At 44.0% G+C, this 12651-nt stretch overlaps 1 protein-coding gene across 1 annotated transcript in view; it reads right to left on the bottom strand.

Annotated features, from left to right (window-relative positions):
• LOC114198204 (multidrug and toxin extrusion protein 2-like) overlaps window positions 1-12651 on the bottom strand; it is a 60794-nt gene that overhangs the window by 37958 nt on the left and 10185 nt on the right. Inside the window, exons 6-8 of the mRNA XM_028089551.2 lie at window positions 11916-11960; window positions 10545-10642; window positions 8693-8790 (exon numbers count right to left, since the gene is read on the bottom strand). Coding sequence (XP_027945352.2) covers window positions 8693-8790; window positions 10545-10642; window positions 11916-11960 — 241 coding nt within the window. The remainder of the gene's footprint in view (window positions 1-8692; window positions 8791-10544; window positions 10643-11915; window positions 11961-12651) is intronic.

The raw sequence follows: 12651 nt of genomic DNA, 5'->3' as shown, positions 1-12651 counted from the left end.
TAAAAATAAAAGTATCATATGATCTGGAGTATCACCTCTGAGTATACATAAAGAGACTTGAAAGCATGACCTCCAGGAGCTATCTGCACACCCATGTTCACAGCAGTATTACTCATAACAGCCAAGAGGTGGAAGCAGCCCAGATGTCCATCGACAGATGAGTGGATATGCAGAACGTGACAGAGACATAGAATGGACTACGATTCAGCCTTAAACAGGAAGGAGGGTCTGACAGGTGCTACAAGGATGAACCCTGAGGACACCATGCTAAGACACAAAAAGACAAATACTGTATATAATCCCACTTATGTGAGGTATCTGGGGGAGTCAAAGTCGGACAGAAAGGGGAATGATGGAATGGTGGTTGCCAGGGGATGGAAAGAGGGGGAACGGGAGTTTCTCTTTAATGGGGACAGAGTTCCAGTTTTGTGGGATGAAAAAGTTCTGTGAGATGAATGCTGGTGGCCCTACAGTGTGACTGTCCCTCACACTACTTAACTACATGCTTAAAAATGGTGAACACCGTAAATTTTATGTTATGTATATTTCACTACAACTTAAAACACAACAACAGAATATTGTGCTAAGTTAGAGAGGCCAATAAACGTTTTCCGTAAAGGGCCAAATAGCAAATATTTTCAACGTTGCAGGCCAGATGGTCTCTGCCACCGTAGCAGTAAGGGAATAGCGACAGGCGATGTGCAAGTGATTAGGGGCGGCTGTGTTCCAATCAAACTTTAGTTACAGAAACAAGCTGTGGCTGGATTGAATCGGTGGGGCCGTTTGCCGATATCCGTGCCAAATGAAAACAATTTATGGGGGGGAAAAAGAAATCTAAACTATAATACTATTAAGCAAATATAAACATACATACAGCCAAAAAAAAAAAAAACCACTTTGCATTTTTCAAAGATGCAAAGCAAAAGACCTAAGCACACAGAAGGTGCCTCCAGGGAGGAGGGTGGGAATTGTGACATGGAGGCAGAAAACACTCTAAAATGGGAGAGGGGCCCCGTAATACATGATGGCATCTGTGTGCCATGAATTTGAATGTGAGAAACTCAGTGCTTTGGATCTAAGGTCCAGGACACAAGAGGAAGAGAAGGGGGAGGGGAAGAAGGCACTGAAAAGCACTGAGGAATTTTTGTACGTAAGAAAAAAGAAAGACACCGAGAGCCATCTTGCCACGCACCTTATTGGGTCCCAGGAGAAGAAGAGAGGGCTTGGGGCCCCACCCCGTCCCCCCAAATTTGGAGGTGAAGGCTTGATGGGAGAACATCAAGAACCAACAGAGGAACATGGCAGAGAAGCAGGAGACCTAAATTTCGTCTGGTCTCAGGAATTCAGCTGGATAGGGATCAAACCATTCTGAACACCTACGAACTCAGCTGGAGATTGAAGAAAAGAATAGCAGCAACTGAACAGAAAAGCGACCACTTTCTGGAAGGTAGGACGTGCGGAGAAGTGAATCCGAGGCGATATTCGGGAGGATAGATGGCGGGGGAGGGGGCCTCCGTGGCCACTTCTGGCAAGTGCTAGAGCCGCGGAGCACAAAATCGGAACTTTTAGAAGTCGGCTCCGCTGAGGGACGTCACCCCAGTGGCTAAGCGGGGGGGGGGGGGGGGGGTGGAACATTCGCTGGGACAGTGTGGTCTCGGGACCCTCAGGGTCACAGAAAGACCGGGGGTGCCTGAGTGCAGCAGAGCTCCCAGGTATCGGAGCGGGGAAGCCGGCTGCAGAGACGGAGCCGAGGCGCGGGCTCTCAGCTCGGGGTTGCCATAAACTCTGATCGGTGACAGTCGGGCCACTGCTCCTCCAGCAGGGACCCAACAAGCGGCAGAGCCGGGGAGACTCCCCTTCCTCCCCTAGGAGGAGCGGCGCAGAAGCACACCGCAGGGATCTGCTGGGTTTGGAGACTCCACACGGGGTCGGGTGCCAGAGATAGAAACACTCGGTCACAGGCCGGGTGAGCACGGAGTGCGGCCGGAGACCGGGGACACGGGAGTGACTGCTTTTCTCTGGGGGCGCACTGAGGAGCGGGGCCCCGAGTTCTTGGCTCCTCTGGGCGGAGATTGGGAGGCCACCATTTTCACTCTAGTCCTCCAAAGCTGTACCGAGAGTTTGCAGGGAACAAAACTCCCAAAAGCAAACCCGAGCAGCTTACTTAGCCCAGACCGACAAGGGCGGGGCAATTCCGCCTCCGGCAAAGACATTTGGGAACCACAGCAACAGGCCCCTCCCCCAGAAGATCAGCACGAACAGCCCGCCAAGACCAAGTTTACCGATCAATGAGAACAGCAGATACTTCACATAGAATCCATGGCTTTTTTTTTACCATGATTCTTTAGTCTTTCAGTTAATTTTTTTTTCCTTTCCTTTTTCAACCAGTTTATCAACTTTCTAAAAATCTTTTTTAATTTTCATTTTTACACTTACATTATCCCTTCATTGTATTTACTTTTGTGTGTGTGTTTTTCTTTCTTTACAATTTTGGGGTACACTTTCTTCTAAGAGACCAAAATATACCCCAATCTAATGTATAGCTTTGTTCTATTCACTTGTCTGATCATATTCTCTCTTTTTTTTTAAAGATTTTATTTATTTGAAAGAGAGAGAATGAGAGAGAGAGCACATGAGAGGGGGGAGGGTCAGAGGGAGAAGCAGACTCCCTGCCCAGCAGGGAGCCTGATGCGGGACTCGATCCCGGGACTCCAGGATCATGACCTGAGCCGAAGGCAGTCGCTTAACCAACTGAGCCACTCAGGCGCCCCTGATCATATTCTCTTTTATGTTGTTGTTGTTTCTTCTTGTTCTTTTTGTTTTGTTAAAGGCTTTTTTTTAAAAAAACACTTTTTTTTTTAAAGATTTTACTTACTTATTTGACAGAGAGAGAGAGATAGCGAGAGCAGGAACACAAGCAGAGGGAGTGGGAGAGGGAGAGCAGGCTTCCTGCCGAGGCGGGAGCCCGATGCGGGACTCGATCCCAGGACCCTGGGATCATGACCTGAGCCAAAGGCAGACACTTAACGACTGAGCCACACAGGCGCCCCACTTCTTTTTTTTTTTTCTTTTAAGATTTTATTTATTCATCAGAGAGAGAGAGCACGAGCAGGGAGAGGGGCAGAGGAAGCAGCAGCCTTCTCCACTGAGCAAAGAGCCTGACGTGGGACTCGATCTCAGGACTCTTGAGATCATGACCCCAGCTGAAGGCAGACACTTAACCGACTGAGCCACCCAGGCGTCCCTGTTAAAGGCTTTTTAAATTTTCATCTTTACAGTTACATTCTATCTTTTCAATGTATTTAATTTTATTTTTCTATGTATAAGTTTGTATTTCTTTACAATTTAGGGATCTATTTTTCTAAAAAAACAGACCAAAATATACACAGAATCCAGTGCATTGCTCTATTCTGCTCACCTGTCTGATTATATTCTCTTTTTTCTTTTTTTTTTTGTCCCCTGGTTTCGGGTCTCTTCTGTTTAGTGTATATTTCTCTGGGGTCGTTGTTGCCATTTTAGTATTCTGTTCTCTCGTTCATTTATTCTTCTCTGAACAAAATGACAAGATGGAAAAACTCACCTCAAAAAAGAGAACAAGAGGCAGTACCAACTGCCAGGGACCTAATCAATATGGACATTAGTAAGACGTTGGAACTAGAGTTCAGAATATGATTATAAAGATACTAACTGGGCTTGAAAAAAGCATAGAAGACACTAGAGAATCCCTTTCTGGAGAAATCAAAGAACTAAAATCTAACCAAGTTGAAATCAAAAAGGCTATTAAAAGATGCAATCAAAAATGGAGTCTCTAACTGCTAGGATAAATGAGGCAGAAGAGAGAATTAGTGATATTGAAGACTAAATGATGGAGACTAAAGAAGCTGAGAAAAAGATAAACAACTACGAGGGGAGAATTCGAGAGATAAGTGATTCCATAAAGCAAAACAATATTAGAATAACTGAGATCCCAGGAGAAAAGGAAAGAGAGGGGCAGAAGGTATATTGGAGCAAATTATAGCGGAGAACTTCCCTAATCTGGGGAAGGAAACAGGCATCAAAATTCAGGAGGCACAGAGAACCCCCACTAAAATCAAAATACAAATAGGTCAACACCCCAACATATAATAGTGAAACTTGCAAATCTCAGACAAAAATAAAATCCTGAAAGTGGCTCAAGACAAGAGCTCTGTATCCTACAAGGGTAGAAACATAAGACTGGCAACAGACCTATCCACAGAGACCTGGATAGGCCAGAAAGGAATGGTATGATATATTCAGAGTGCTAAATGAGAAAAATATGCAGCCAAGAATACTTTATCCAGCTAGGATGTCATTCCAAATAGAAGGAGCGATAAAAACAAAACAAAACAAAACAAAACAAAACTTCCAGGACAAACAGAAACTAAAAGAATTTGTGATCATCAAACCAGCCCTACACGAAATATTAAAAGGGGTCCTCTAAGCAAAGAGCACAAAAGTAACATAGACCAGAAGGGAACAGAGACAATACACAGTAACAGTCACCTTACAGGCAATACAGTGGCACTAAATTCATATCTTTCAATAGTTACTTTGAATGTAAATGGGCTAAATGCCCCCAATCAAAAGACACAGGCTATCAGATTGGATAAAAAAGCAAGACCCGGGCGCCTGGGTGGCTCAGTTGGTTAAGCGACTGCCTTCTGCTGAGGTCATGATCCTGGAGTTCCAGGATCAAGTCCCGCATCAGGCTCCCTGCTCAGCGGGGAGTCTGCTTCTCCCTCTGACCCTCCCTGCCTCATGTGCTCTCTCTCCCTCTCTCTCTCAAATAAATAAAAAATCTTAAGAAAAAAAAAAGCAAGACCCATCAATATGCTGTCTGCAAGAGATTCATTTTAGACCCAAAGACCCCTCCAGGTTGAAAGTGAGGGGGTGGAAAACCCTTTATCATGCTAATGGACATCAAAAGAAAGCTGGGGTGGCAATCCTTATATCAGACAGATTAGATTTTAAACCAAAGACTGTAATAAGTGATGAGGAAGGACACTATATGCTACTTAAAGGGTCTATCCAACAAGAAGATCTAACAATTGTAAATATTTATGCCCCTAACATGGGAACAGCCAATTATACAAGCCAATTAATAACAAAAGCAAAGAAACACATCCATAATAATACAATAATAGTAGGGGACTTTAACACCCCCCTCACTGCAATGGACAGATCATCTAAGCAGAAGATCAACAAGGAAATAAGGGCTTTGAATGACACACTGGACCAGATGGACTTCACAGTTATATTCTGAACATTCCATCCCAAAGCAACAGAATACACATTCTTCTGAAGTGCACATGGAATATTCTCCAGAATAGATCACATCCTGGGTCACAAATCAGGTCTCAACCGGTACCCAAAGATTGGGATCATTCCCTGCATATTCTCAGACCACAGTGCTTTGAAACTGGAACTCAATCACAAGAGGAAATTTGGAAAGAACTCAAATACATGGAGGCTAAAGAGCATCCTACTAAAGAATGGAATGGGTCAACCAGGAAATTAGAGAAGAATTTTTAAAAATTCATGGAAACAAGTGAAATGAAAACACAACTGTTCAAAATCTTTGGGAGGCAGTCTTAAGAGGAAACTATATAGCACTACAAGCCTTTCTTAAGAAACAAGAAAGGCCTCAGATACACAACCTAACCCTACACCTAAAGGAGCTGGAGAAAGAACAGCAAATAAAGCCTAAACCCAGCAGGAGAAGAGAAATTATAAAGATTAGAGCAGAAATCAATGAAATAGAAACCAAAAGAACAGCAGAACAGATCAACGAAACTAGGAGCTGGTTCTTTGAAAGAATTAATAAGATTGATAACCTCCCGGCCAGACTTATCAAAAAGAGAAAGGACCCAAATAAATAAAATTGTGAATGAAAGAGGGGAGATCACAACCAACACCAAAGAAATACAAACAATTATAAGAACATATTATGAGCAACTACATGCCAACAAATTAGACCATCTGGAAGAAATGGATGCATTCCTAGACACATATAAACTCCCAAAAGTGAACCAGGAAGAAACAGAAAACCTGAACAGACCCATCACCAGCAAGGAAATTGAAGCAGTCACCAAAAGTCTCCCAACACACAAGAGCCCAGGGCCAGATGGGTTCCCAGGGGAATTCTACCAAACATTTAAAGAAGAATTAATACCTATTCTTCTGAAGCTGTTTCAAAAAACTGAAATGGAAGGAAAACTTCCAAACTCTTTTTACAAGGCCAGAGAGGGTCCTGGGATCAAGCCCCGCATCAGGCTCCTTGCTCAGCATGAAGCCTGCTTCTCCCTCTCCCACTCCCCCTGCTTGTGCTCTCTCGCTATCTCTCTCTCTGTCAGATAAATAAGTAAATAATCTTAAAAAAAAAAAACAACCCGCAGGGAAAATCAGCAACTACTCTGAAACAAAAGAAAACAAATACATAACATACCAGATGAGATGCAGCGAAGGAGCACTCCAACAGAAATTTATAGCTGTAAATGCCTACGTCAAAAAAGAGAGAAGCTCTCAAACTGATAAAACTAATTTTACACATTGAATTTCAAAACAGAAAAAGAGCAAATGAAACCCAAAGCTAGAACAACATAAATACTGAAGTTTAAAGCAGAGATAAATGAAATACCGAACAGAAAAATAACAGAAGAAACCAAAAATTGCTTCTCTGGGGAAAACAAAACAAAACAAAACAGATCCACGAAATTGACAACACTTTAGCTAAACTGACCAAGAGAAAAAGAGCGAAGACTCAAATAACTGAAATCAAATATAACAGTGGGGACACCACTACCAACTTCACATTAACAAAATGGATTATAAGAGAGTACTAGGAACAACTGTTAGAAACAAATTAGATAACTAGATGGCATGACAAAATTCCTAGAAACACGGGAATCACCTCAACTGACCCAAGAGAAATAGAAAATCTCAACAAATCTTTAATAAGAGCTTGAATAAGTGATCAAAATTTCCCAACAGAGAAAAGTCCCTGACCTAGGGCTTCACTGGTGAATTAAAGCAAACATCTGAAGAACTGACACCAATCTTTCTCAACCTCGTCCAAAAAAGAGAAGAGTAAATAACACTACTGAACTCATGGCCTCATTCTATGAGGCCCAGCATCACCCTGCTACCAAGGCCAAACCCAAGAAAAGAAAACCACAGAGCAATATTCCTTATGAATATGGATGTAAAAATCCTCAACAAAATACTGGCAAACTACACCCAGCAGCATATTCAAAGGATTGTACACTGTGACCAAATGGGGTTTATCCCAGAAATGCAAGTAATGATAAACACCAATCAATGTGATACATCACATTAATAAAACGAAGGGGGAAAAACAAATAGGGTTCATCTCAGTTAATGCAGAAAAAAAATCCAACAGCCTTTTATGAACAGAAACACTCAACAAACTAGGAATAGAGGAAATTTTCTCAACCTGATGAAGGGCTACTATGAAAATCCCACAGGTATCATATCAGTGGCTAAAGACTGAAAACTTTCCCCCTGAAATCAGAAACAAGACGAAGATGCTTGCTTTTGCTACTTCTATTCAACATTGTGCTGGAAGTTCTATCAGACTGATTAATCAAGAAAAGAAATAAAAGTCACCAAAACTGGGAAGAAAGAAGTAAAATGCTCTCTATTCACACATGGCATGATCCTGTATGTAGAAATACCCAAAGAATCTACAAGAAAGCTGCTAGGGCTAATGAATGACTCCAGCAAAGTTTCAAGGTACAAGATCAATGGAAAGTAGATTGGAATTACCGGGGACTGGAGGGAGGGAAAACGGGGAGTTATTGCTTAACTGGTACAAGGTTTCTGTTCGGGGTGATAGAAACGTTTTTGTTTTTGTTTTGTTTTTTTAAAGATTTTATTTATTTATTCATGAAAGACAGAATGAGAGAGAGAGAGAGAGAGGCAGAGGGAGGCAGAGGGAGAAGCAGGCTCCCAAGGAGCTGGGAGCCTGACGCGGGACTCGATCCCAGGACCCTGGGATCATGACCTGAGCCGAAGGCAGACGCTTAACCATCTGAGCCACCCAGGCGCCCTAGAAACGTTTTTGAAATAGATGGTGGTGATGGTTATGCAACATCGTGAATGTACTGAAGAGCACTTAAAATGGTTAAGACGGCAAGTTTTACATGATATATACCTTAGCACAATTTTAAAGATTAGAAAACAAAACAAAACAAACTCATTTTGCTAAATTTACAAATGCATGTTAAACTATTTAAAGGAATTTAGCTAACCTGTAAGTGGTACTGATTGTTTAAGAGAGTTCAACCTATTCACTTGAGTTGGTAAGACATTAATCCAACTTCACTTTAATATAGCAGGGTAAATTGCAAAGAACAGTTAGGATTTTGTATCTGCAAATTTAATTCATTAAGTATCAATTCTTACAACCCAACAGCTGCCAACAGTTTTCTATGACCAAAAGCTGCCTTCATAGATATAAAATTTTTTAAAAATCTCATATTGACCTGTAACTTTTGTTTTCACTAATTTAAATATTTTCTATAATTTTTAAATTTTCCAAAAGATCTAAAAAAAAAAGAACAACTCTCTGGGGGGGAAACAATTCCCCAAGCCAGAATCACATCCTTCTGAATACTAAATAACAAAATGTAAGAAATCAAAGTCCTCGTACCTCCCCAAGTGTCAACGTGGATTTTTTTCCACCACACATACAGGAAAAGAAGAGCGGACAGGAGGAACTGGGAAGTGGTGTTTGCCCAGGCAGATCCTCTGAAGGAGAGAACGTGATCATTCCCTGTGAGTGTCTTCCATCCAAGTACAAAGAAACAGGCTACCCCCCGAACAGCTTTGGCTTCATTAGAGAATCACAGTCTTTAGAAAAGCCTAGAACCCATGGGCTATCTTTTAATGATTTAAATACAGCACCCACTTATGATGGACTTGTTTTCTTTCCACCAACACTGAATTTTGTGGAAGAGCCAAACGTGACTATTCGTCAACCCAAAAAACAAAAGAACATAAACGTCTGGCACCACTCTTTGTCCTCACAGCCTGAAATAACCCTTCGAATAACTTCTTAGACATAATTAGTTACATAGAGTTTCAAAACACAGCTACTGTGTTCAAAATACTGGTCTAAGGTTCATAGTTGTTTTATTTCCCAGGATTATAATAAATTTGTTTGCTATTACAAGATAACCTTAGAGCATCGTCGACAGATGACATTTTGCCCCACAAATAAAATGATGCACAGAGAGCCCGGGACTGCTCGCTTTCTATTTTTTCACTTTACTCTTCTGACCAATCCTTGAATTTTATCACTGATTAATCCATGCCCATGGGTTCTTCTCCTCTAACCCAACTACCCCCAAACTGTCCTTCGTAAATCTGTTCAAGAAACTTTTTTTTTTTAAAGATTTTTATTTATTTTGTTCAAGAAACTTTGAAGAGAGGGTCTGTAATGTGCACCTGAAGGGGAAACCCGGACCCCCTACTCAGGTGTTTACGTGGGTTGATGTCACCAGCCCGCAAACCTGCCTGCCGACTCTTACTGCCAGAGCCTTTCAGTTTCCTGGCTAAGGAAGATGTTACGAACCTTTTTTCACTCATTCTTTTATTCCACCTGCCCACTATCCCTTACCTAATGGCTTTTATGTATATGTTTCCTACTGCAACTACCAGTGAGAAATAAATTTCCGATCACTACCCAGCACCCACAATAATATGTGCACACACAGGCGCACACACACACACACACACACACACACACAGAAACAAACATCTCACGAAAATACCCCCATACCTTCTCATATTTTCTATTCTATTCTATTTCATTCTATTTTATTTCATTCATAATACACCTCATTTTTTAAAGTGTCCATCATGACCCACTAAACTAGTTTTTATTTATAAAGAACCACGCTGCCCTAAAGCATCTAAAAACTGCCAGGGCTCAGGGCTGTGTCTCCAAGCACTGGTGGGACCATGTCTGCCACATGTGAGGGAGGCTGGCTCTGGGCCAGCGCACCAGAAGGTTCGACCAAGGGATGGACCGACGGCATGGCACCTCCGTGAGAGGTCCAATCTGACACTGCCTTCTAAGGGGGACCCTCCTATTCTTGAGCTTTATAGAGATGGAATCGGCTCAGTTTCTCACGACTCAGAGAGAGAGGGAGAATCCCTACAGTCCTGTGCCCCCCTCCTGCCTTCGCCCGGGGCACCCATCTCCATCTGCACAGGCTCCTCGGGCTACCTCCCCTCCGACAGGCAGGTGTCAGCTCACACATCACTTCTTGCACAGCATTCTCCCTCATCTCCCCCAACTAAGCCCCTCACCCCTCCCTTCCAACAGCCTACGTTCGTTGCCCCTCCCGGTGCCCTGAGCACCAGCACCCGCCCTATCATACGGAGCATCTCTCAGTGCTCCCCCCGGGGCTGCCTCACTCCCCTGCATCCCGGCCCCTGGGACTGGAGCCAGCACACAGCAGACTCAGGATTTGGGGAATGAGAGGGTCACTACTTACACCACGCCGAGGTCCAGGGCATAGAGCAGGAGGGCATTCATGCCCACATTGATCACGTTCGCTCCAATCCCAGTGATCACCTGCGGCATGATGATGCCCTAAAATCCCCAGACAAATACGAAAACAGAGAGCATTTTCAAGAGCTAATCAGTTAGGTGGTGTGAAATAATGAAAAACATATATATTGGTCTCTGCCCCTGCCCCACCCCCAGTCCCCAGCACAGCGCTCCTAAATCCCTGGTAATTTCCCCAGTGTTAAGAGCTAGGGGGATCCTTTGTTCTAATACATGGTCTTCAACACAGGTTCTTGACACGGAGTTCCTAAATCCTTTGGAATGTCTCGGGTGACAAGGGTGCCTTTTGTCATAATGAGGGGACTCTCAGTGGGCTCCTGGATGGGACCTGGTCACCAGAGACACCAAGCCATGATTAGAAGCTTGACTTTTTCAGCCCATTTCTCATTTTCCAGACAGGGGAGAGGGGCTGGGAACAGAGTAAGTGGTGAATCCTGCCTATGTGAGGAAGCCTCCCTGAAAATCCCAAAAGCACAGAGTTCAGAGAGCTTCCAGGTTGGTGAACACGAGGGCGTGCTGGGAAAATGGCACCCCCTTCCCACAGACCTCGCCATCTGGGTGTTCGCTGGCATTCTTTGCCACATCCTTTGATAATAAACGGGTAAAACCCAACCAACCAGCAGTGTATAAATGCTTCTGAATGACCCGCTGGGCCCCAGGTGATATCACAGAGAGAGAAGAGAAGGAAGGATCGCATGCACAGCAACTCGTTTCCTGGCATGCGGCGTCACGGGAAGACCATTTGGGAGGCACTTCTTGGCCAAGTGACTTCTCCACAGGGCCGCGGTGAGGGTTCATGAAATCATCTCATACAGAACACCCCCAGGCCAGGCCCCTAGCAGGCGTGCAGTGAGTGTTCCCCCCAACCCCCCAGGCTTTACCGGGCCATAGTTCCTCGCTTCTCCTGGGTCTGTGGCCTACTCTACCCTGGTCCTCGGATAAACATTTTCTTTAGGATTCTCCATGTGTTTAAACAGAGCTGGCCACCATCAAAGTAGAGTGGCTTCTGTGGACAGAAGTCACAGGAAGGCAAGCAGGTGGCTCACGGAAGAGGTAAGGGGTGGAGCGTGCGGACTGCACAGTAACATCAGGAGTGGGTGCAGGAGTCTGACAGTTGGAGACAGGCGTCTCCTGAGCTGGACAAAATCCGTCTACGAGATATCACGTCTCCCCAACAAGGAGCTCTGGGTAGAATGCCAGGGAAAAAAATTGTGAATTGCTTTCATGGAAAACTCCCTAAGAATATTTACTATACATTTCCAGTACCGTGGGGTAAAAATAGAAAATGAATCTGTACCTGACTTTGTAAGTACCTCGTCTGCAGCTGGAACAAGAATGCTGCCTGTAAGATGAGATGGAAAGACACCTCTCATTAATATGAAAGTTTAATTCTAATTCCAACAGTTTCTGTCAGTTCTGTCTTTCAAGAAGACATTTCTTCTTGATGAGACCTCAAATTTAGAGAACTAGAGCCACACCAACCAAGGCTAAGATGCTGTTTGGAATTTTCCAGAAAGGACTCCCCGACAAATGGACAAGTCGACTTCTAACTGGCTGAAGCAGGAACTGCTCACTCCCTTGACATCTGAATGGCTCCCAGGGTGCTAACTGGGGGTACCCTTCCCCAGATCCCAGGGGAGCCCCGGAAATATCCTGATTAATTTGCAATCAAAAGTTATCATGGCATAAGGAAGGAAAGTTCTTCTCCTGATCAGTGTAAGTTGTGGGACCTCAGAGTGGTACAAGCTCTGAGAATCAGTAAGGGAGGGATGGCAGGTCCAAGACATACTTGTTGAACATACACAGGAACAGCACTATGATAAAACCAAGGAGGGAGGCACTGTACACATGACCACATTCATGAGCTGCTTCATGCTTTGCAATGCAGGGCACCTGGCTGGCTCAGTCGGTTGGGCGTCTGCCTTCAGCTCAGGTCATGATCCCGGGGTCCTGGGATCGAGCCCCGCATCGGGCTCCCTGCTCATCCGGGAGCCTGCTTCTCTCTCTGTCCCTCCCCCTTGCTCGTGCTCTCT

The sequence above is a fragment of the Eumetopias jubatus genome, unplaced genomic scaffold (assembly GCF_037043125.1).
Source record: "Eumetopias jubatus isolate StellerSeaLion01/CBP00866 unplaced genomic scaffold, mEumJub1_p1.0 scaffold_10, whole genome shotgun sequence".
Classification (NCBI taxonomy): domain Eukaryota; kingdom Metazoa; phylum Chordata; class Mammalia; order Carnivora; family Otariidae; genus Eumetopias; species Eumetopias jubatus.
Note: the sequence above shows the minus strand (reverse complement) of the source record. Positions and strands in the feature narration are given on the sequence as shown.